This window comes from Aulonocara sp. 'chitande type north' Nkhata Bay, linkage group LG12, assembly GCF_057382095.1.
Source record: "Aulonocara sp. 'chitande type north' Nkhata Bay isolate Kocher_YH1m ecotype deep benthic linkage group LG12, A_spYH_male_GT1.1, whole genome shotgun sequence".
Lineage (NCBI taxonomy): Eukaryota > Metazoa > Chordata > Actinopteri > Cichliformes > Cichlidae > Aulonocara > Aulonocara sp. 'chitande type north' Nkhata Bay.
Genome location: NC_141355.1, coordinates 37,171,569 through 37,179,603, shown reverse-complemented (window position 1 = coordinate 37,179,603; position 8,035 = coordinate 37,171,569). Strand labels below are relative to the sequence as shown.

General features: G+C 42.8%; 1 protein-coding gene across 2 annotated transcripts in view; it reads left to right on the top strand.

The window, feature by feature from the left end:
• Positions 1-2,656: 2,656 nt before the first annotated feature.
• prkg2 (protein kinase cGMP-dependent 2) overlaps positions 2,657-8,035 on the top strand; it is a 37,750-nt gene continuing 32,371 nt past the window's right edge. For both annotated transcript variants that reach the window (XM_086315464.1, XM_086315463.1), the window contains exons 1-2: positions 2,657-2,794; positions 3,610-4,114. In XM_086315464.1, coding sequence (XP_086171590.1) covers positions 3,618-4,114 — 497 coding nt within the window. In that variant the 5' untranslated portion in view covers positions 2,657-2,794; positions 3,610-3,617. The remainder of the gene's footprint in view (positions 2,795-3,609; positions 4,115-8,035) is intronic.

The following is an 8,035-nucleotide window of genomic DNA, read 5'->3' as shown; positions in this document are numbered from 1 at the left end:
TGCAGTTTGAGTAAATGGTGTTTTCTGCAAGTCTGTGACTTTAATATTCAATAGACTATAAAAACCATTATGATGTTATGACCAAAACCAGTTTGCACTTTGTGAAAGAGATATCAACTGAAGTTGAATCAAGGCCGAGCTGTACTTCCATTTGATGCAAATTTGCTCCACTAGATGGCGCAATGTCCCCTACAATCTTTATTTAACGAGGCAATAAGAACACATGCGTATTTGTAATCGCACCCCAGGAAAATCAATGATTCTTTAGGAAAAGGGGTTGTTAAAAAATATAAAGTTAAGATCAGCAGTGCACATGTGAACCCATTTGAGCTGACCCTGGTAACGTGTTTTTTACATTCTTCATTGTGTAATTACAAAGATAGTATTAGTATTTGTACTTTTAACCTCCTGTGAGATTATGAAACACTGTAAACAACAACAGGAAACTCATAACTACAGCTGGTGAGGATGACCCAAACACCACACATTCCTGCTGTGAGGCCACAGGGTTTAAAAGCAGAGTCCCAATACTGCCAAAATATTCAATAATAACACAAAGTGAGGATGAGTCCTGCCAGAGTGCCCTCAAGCATGTTGTTAAAGCCCTACTGCAGCACAGGGAGGAGGTGTATATTAGCTAAACGCCTTTATTGTGAAGCTGTTTGCTCATTCAGAATACGTCCTCAGATCATCAGCCGGCCTCTGAGATTCCTCTCAGGTTCAGGTTGGGAGTCAGTGACCTGGATTTTTATTTTGCTGTGACCCGAGTGCTGCAGATGAATCAGCTTTGGCCACCTGCCATTATTGTTCTGTGCCTGTCAATGGAATCTGCTGCAGGCGAGGCTGCTTCATGCACAAACACACTAGGAAAACCAATTAATCATTTGCTGGTGTGAAGGACTGCAGCTTCAAGTCTAGACTTTAAGCTAGACAGACAACACGGCCGCACAGAGACCAAGACAAGAACATGAGCCTGTACTTACACTCATCACCTGATTAACCCATTCAAATGATTTTTGTTGTATTTCTTTAAGGCTGTGCTATTGAAAATTGTAATAACAGCATTGAAAACAGTAACAATTCCAAAATCTGTTCTCTTCAATATTTTCCCCTAAAGCTTGTGAGAAAGTGGAGCAGCCGAGAGACAAATATTTTCCTTCCTTGTAGCTGCTGTGGACCATATATCAGACCTCCACCACAGGTGGTCAGAAACATAAATCATAATATAGCTGGTGTATATCACTGTATCAGGTGCTGTTTTTGCCTCTTGCACCACTGCCCACAAGTGGACAAAAATACTTAAAGCCAGTGCAGACATTGCTTACAAATATGTGAAGTGCTAAAGCCAGGGGCGCCTCCAGAATTTTACATAGGGGTGGCATATGGGGGCCACTAAAAATATTGGCGTGGCACAGCACATACAAGTATATTAAAATTATTACCAACATAGGACAGTATTGCTAGGGGGGCAGCAAATTTTGGGGCTTGGTCAGTGCCCCCCATGCCCCCTCATGGTGGCGCCCGTGACTAAAGCAGAACTTAATCATAACACAATAAGATGATTTATCTAACCAATATCTAATCTGGTAACATCAGTTAAAGAGGCGAATATCAGGCAGCATAACCATCATAGCGAAGCAGGAAAAGTATTGAGTGTATCGATTCGAGTGATTGTAAAGCGGTCCTTAGGGACTGAGTAAAGCGCTATACAAATGCAGGCCATTTACCATTTGTAGAAGCACGCTCTGTGATACAAAACACAAAAACATGATTCATACTTAAATGAGGAAGCTGATGACAACTCAGACATGTTTCTTTCCACTACAACAAGCCACACGTTTCACTGTGTGCAGATTTCTGTTCTCTGCGCAGAGTCCGAGCTGACCAGGCTGTACGTCTGCTTCTTCTACCTGAAACCAGGCATCTAAACATGTGGATGTATGTTTTAGAAAAAGTACAGCGTTTTAATGTCGACATGACAGTAATGTAACTGTTCCATTTCCTTCACTGAGTCAATGCTTTCATTTTCTGTTTGTTTGTAATCTTAATCTTAAAACCGGGAGCAAACTGGAGGAAATGACAATGGCGCCTCTCTCAGAGACGTTCAGCGTCTGTATGAAATGAGTCACTTCTCAGGAGCACTGAGCATCCTTTTGGACCCTCGGCATCCTTTACTTGTTGAATTCCAGATGCTTCCATCAGGGTGCATCTTTTGGCATTTGTTCAATCTACTGTTATCTTTTCAAAATAAATTTTGAACATTTCATGGTTCATGGTGACAACGAAGTACACATATGTAATGTGTTGAAATGAAGGTTGGATGACTCCCAGGGCTACACATAGTGCATGTAGTGTTTTCACTTCTTCACCAAACTCTTTTTGATTGGCCTTCTGTAATTTTAAGGAATTTACAATTTAATGAATCAATTTATTTAATCACCTTAACTAAAGCTTTCTGATAAATGAAAAATATTATATATAATTATATAATTTTTTTTAATTGATCGGGGTCAACGACGCACATCAAGTAATCAATATATTCGGTGTAGAAACGACAACGTCGCGGTTGACGTCATTCACACCTGACCTGGCAATCACACCCGGTCGCCGCACGCGCGTGCGAGAACGCGCCGCACAGACTGTGATGAAAGCCAGAGAGAGAGAGACGGAGGGAGGAGAGGATGCGAGCAGGTGGAGCGCCTCTCTGCTGATGCGCGGATCCACGGACACGTTGTTCCTTCATTTAACTCCGAAAAACCTCCGGGCTCTTCTGAAGGCTCTGAAAACTAAGCAGGTGAGTGCGGACAGTTTGTCTGAGACTGCGCACATCAGGCTTCACTCCCAGCAGGAGAATGACTAGGCATTGCAAGTTGCAGGTGCGCGCTCCCCTTGGAAGGTTTAATTAGTTAAACTGGCGAGAATCAACCTTTAATGTGTCAAATCGGTGAAAGACAGCAAGGTGCTGCCTCTGCTCTGAGTCTGCACTGTCACACTGCTGCTTGTTAGTCAGTGTGTGAAAGAGTTGAAGCACCAAAGTAAAGGAATAAACGGGGGTGGTTCCACTCGCAGGTTTTCGAAACAGGATTACAAAGACAGCAGTATGTTTGATTTTCAGAATAAAGTGCAGGAGTGCTGCAGACTGATGTGACACCGTCCCAGCAGGAATGTCATGAATGAAGTCTACTGTATGTGTGAGGGGGCGACAACAAAAACAGGATTGTTCTCCAACATTTCTGCCCCATGTCAGCTCTTCACTCTTTGGAGACGTTCTGTTGATTTCTGCAGTCATGAGCTCCCCGGACAGCATTTCCTCTCACCGTGCTTCTGTCTGAGCACAACCAGAGTGACTCTTCATGTAATGTAATACTTCCTGCCTTCTGAATAATAAATGGACAGGACACACTCATTGACCATTAAATACTGATTTGCCATCTCTCTCTCCTCCCTTCCCGTCTTTCTCGTGTTCTCTGCTCTCACAGCGTCAGCTCTTTTGTTTGAAATCTCACCTCTAGCGTCCTCAGACGGACCCTTTTAGTGCCAAATTTCATCGTGCAGTTGGAGGATGCTTTTAAATCATAACAGCAAACTTTGACTCTCTTTTGTCTCTAGGTGGCAATATGGGGAACGGTTCAATGAAATCAAAGCGCTACAAACACACTGACGGCTGTGCGCACAAAGATCACGGCGGTGGGTTCAAAAACTCGACCCTGGATTTCCTGAGGGCCCGGGTGGAGGAGCTGGAGCGAGAGGGCAAGAGGAAGGATGAGGAGCTTTGTGTCAAAGAGCAGCAGATCAAAGGTCTCCAGGAGCAGCTGGCCAAACACACACGAGTGCTGGCCGAGATGAGCGAGGAGCTGCAGAGTAAGTGCATCCAGCTCAACAAACTGCAGGACGTGATGAAGAGCGGAGCATCGGCGGGTCTTGCTTCGAGGCCTCCTTCAGTCAAAGCCAGCAGCAGGGGCAGCCCCAATCTCAGCATTCGCATCAAGGAAACCCTGAACAGAAGGAAAGGCGCCAAAGCCGGGGTATCTGCCGAACCCACATCAAGAACCTACGACTCCAGCGGTCTGCCAAAGTTCTCCTTTGAGAAGGCTCGGGTACCAAAGGATGCAAGGTGAGACGTGTTTTCAGGAAGGTTAAAAACATAAAAAAGGGAGAGGAAAAAATATGCCGGCGAGAGAAGCCAGCTAAAGGTTCATGACACATTCAGGCTCAGTCCATCCTGGTGTAGTGGGTGAGATTTTAAAAATGCAAGCAACGTAAAGAGGTGTGGGTGGCAAGTGAAAGGTGGGCAAAGAAGCAAAGATTTTAGTGCTAATGACGTCCAACAAAAGTCTGTTATAAAAACAACATGATTCAGTCCAAGATTTCACAGCTGCTGCTGAGAAAACAAAAAACAAAAACTGTCTTCATGAGGTTTTCTGTTTTTCACGGGCTCAAAAAGAAGTGACCCACACCATAGAGTCAAAGTCAGAGCGTCGAATTAAAAAATGTCCCGCTGTGTATCGCACTGCACAGTACACTTTTAGAAATCATTCTTCCTCCAGACTGTTTATGCCTTTCCTTCTGTTTCAACACGATGAAACAGAGACAGGCCCGTAAGGAAACGCTTTCAGCAGTTTGGTGTGGAGGAACCCTCACCACAACCCAATCCAGCACCTTTGGGATGAGCCACAGGCATTTAGCACCCAGCACCAGTATTTAGCCTCATTAGTGGTCACGGGCATAAAACCTGATAGAAATCCTGAAACCAGAAGAGCTGAGGCCGTTACAGCAGCACATTAACGTTGGTTTTGGAGATGTTGAACATATAAAAGTGCATTTATATTTTGCTATGTAGTCCATGCTTACCGTCCAAGATAAATAACAAGGAAGCATGTTCACAACCTGAAATAATACTGAGTGACTATCTCACACCAGCAGGTGCAAACAGGCATAAATGAAAATGATGTAAACTCAGGGCTCCGTCCTTCCTGTCATTTCAAATTGAATTTGTCTTCTTATTTTATTGACCTTTGCTCTCACTTTGTATTACAGTAAGTCCCAGCCCAACAAGAGGTATATCAAGTTAGTACAGTCAGCTGAACTAAGAATGTTTCACGGGATCAAGTCTCTAAAAGCAGGAGGACATTTAAAGGGCATGTTAGCTTGACATAATAAAAAAAGTAAGTCAGTGAGGCAAATCTTCCTTTTCTCTTTCTCTCAAAGAGTAAGATGATGATTTGTAAAAATGTCTCAACTGAATGTTGACACCCAAAACAAGAAGATTAATTTGGCCAATCAGTCATAGTTGACCTGTCTGCCCTCTAGTGGCTGGAAGCAGGCAGAGAAATCAGCACAAGCAGGGCCTTTAGTATTGTTGTAGCTTCCAGGTCTGAAATGAAAAGCTACTGTTGACGTGACCTAAACTTGCATTCCTTGTAATGGCCAGTAGGGGCAGAGCAGAAGAACAAAAAGTCTGAAGAGGTTAAAACTACAACATTTAGAGTAAAAAGAAAATCATTATAGCTTTATCACCCCGATGACCCCGATGAAGGCCGCAAGCTGAAACGCGCTGGTCGTGCAATCGCTGATCTTCATACTACAACTGTTGTTGGAGATATAACCTCCAACGACCAGTAGGGGGCAACTTCACTGCCAAAAAAGGCCCCATGTATAGGAGACAGAAAACATTACGTTTATTGTCTCAATTGCCAGTTTTAGGTTTTACTTTACTTAAGTTTTACTAGTAGAACAAAGGCTGTTAAAGCAGGTCACGCGTTGATAAGAAGTCCTGTGTGAACCTGCAGTGTCAGTATTCCTCACTCAGTTGCTGAGGGTCTTCACAAACTAACGATGTAACAGTAGGTATCTCCATTTTTTTATCTGCAGTCTTTGGTTAAACTGCCAAAGTACAGCATGTTGGATTTAAAGCCTCTGTGTGATTTTGCTACACACAGCAGGAGCCCAATTTCGAAAACTTTCTTCGATTTATGTCCGAACTTGCATTCAAATCATAAAAGAAGCTGCGGATCACATCTGCCATCTATAAATCTCAAATCAACCTAAACTGATGGTGCCCGTCTTGTAGAATCCACTCATAAAATGCCAGAAAACAAGAAGGCTTAGTCAGGAGGAACCGTGGGCCGTGATGTACTGCTCTCCTGAATACCAGTTTTCAGCTTTTGAGATTCTTTGGTAATCCACACTGATTAGTCAAAGCTTCAACAGAGACTCGTATTTTGTTGTCTGGTAAAAATCAGACTGCATAAGTTTATCGATAGTGCTGTGATCAGTCAGAGAGGACGCTGCCTCTATCACAGTGAACAAACTGTGGATGCCGCTGCTCACTGAACAGCACAGAGGGAGGTGTGGCTCATCCCAACAGTGAAAGAGCCCAATTTATTTTTCCCTAGGAACATTTTTAAAAATTTAAAAAGATGCTGAAGGGGGGGTGAAAGGTTTCCGAGTGTCTAGGTTCAGACGCTAACTTGGCAACAATAAGCTGAACTGAGCCTGATCATCTCTGCTGCGAGTGGTTGTCAGAGAGCAGTGAGACAGCAATCTCAGTGTCCAAAATCCCCAAACATTTTTGTGTTAGAAAAACTTGTCTGAAACCTGAATATCAGCAGACAGTCATTAGGCATGACCATGCAGCACACGTTGAGGGGACTGAATGGCGGGTTGGCAAATCCAAACCAGTGACCAGCAGTCATGAAGAAAAAAAAAAAGTTACCCACACCGAGATGAACTGAAGCTCGATCATCACTGCTGTGGGAGGGAGAGCAGACGCACACTGTGGAAAAGATTTTCACCCACTTCAAAGTTAGGAGTTATACAAACATGACTTTCTGCTTTAGTCACACAAAAATTCATCATGATTATGTTTTATAAATGAAGCCACCAATCTAAAAACCTTCTACATCAAACCTGCTGCACAGCTGCGCAGCTCTTCTTCAGTGCAGCCAGCTTTAATCCTGACTGGCTGCCACCCAACAGTTTTTAGCTTTTCTCTTATAAATCTGTTTAAAGGTCATTTTGAACTTTGATAAAAGCATTTTTTAAAGTTGCCTTTAACATTGCTTTGGTTGTCCATTATTTATATGTTCATATGAAAAATGAATGAGCTAGTTTATATATGGATACACAGATACACACACGCAATATAAAGAAGCCAGATAAACATTTGGACACCACCTTCCTCAGGAAGGAAGCGGTGCCTTTATAATCATTAGGTTTAGAAATGCACTTGAAGGTCGATAACACTTTTATGTATGAGAGCTGCTCATTGGCTGAGCGTACAGACTGCAGTGGACTGTAAACAAGCACGATAAACGTGATAAGTGTGCTCTAGTTGAGCTTTCCATAACCTATGTTCTATTTTTAGACTGTTAGCTAAGCTCACTGCAGATGACTGATGTGGACCTCAGAGGGCATTTCTATCAAACTCTTTAAGACTTCCTGCCCATTTTATTCAATTTTACACTTGATAAGAGAGTGAATAGCCTGAGACATGTAGCACAAAAATCTAATATCAAAGGCTCCAAAAAGCCCATGTGAGACAATTTCCCACAACTATGAAACTTTGTTTCCATCAGTATGCTGTCTGTTGAGATTTCTGTGGAAATTAGAAACAGAGGCAGATGTTTCAGATGAAGCAGCTTTATCAACCCTGATCTTCAAATAATACCTTTCCCTTAAAAATAGCTTTATCATCTTTGTAGTGCCGTTTATTCTTAGACACCAAGTCTGTGCTTCAGGTTAAACTTAATGATGGTCATCTTCAGTGGCGCTGATCTCATTTGGATCAACAGCAGTCAATGAAAGTTTTCAAATGATCCAGATACTTCATGCATCATCAATATGATTGTTTCTCTTTAATTTTACTGACCACGTAACAGATGCCACCCGTGTTTCCTCGGCTCCTCTGATTTGGCATTCTGCCGCTTTTGTTCTTAAGCGGTTTAAATAAGAGCAAATGCAGCAATTTCCGAGCGATTGAGTCGTGTTTTACATTTGTTTAGGCGGTCTGGAAGAGTGTACAGAGATCCTGTGA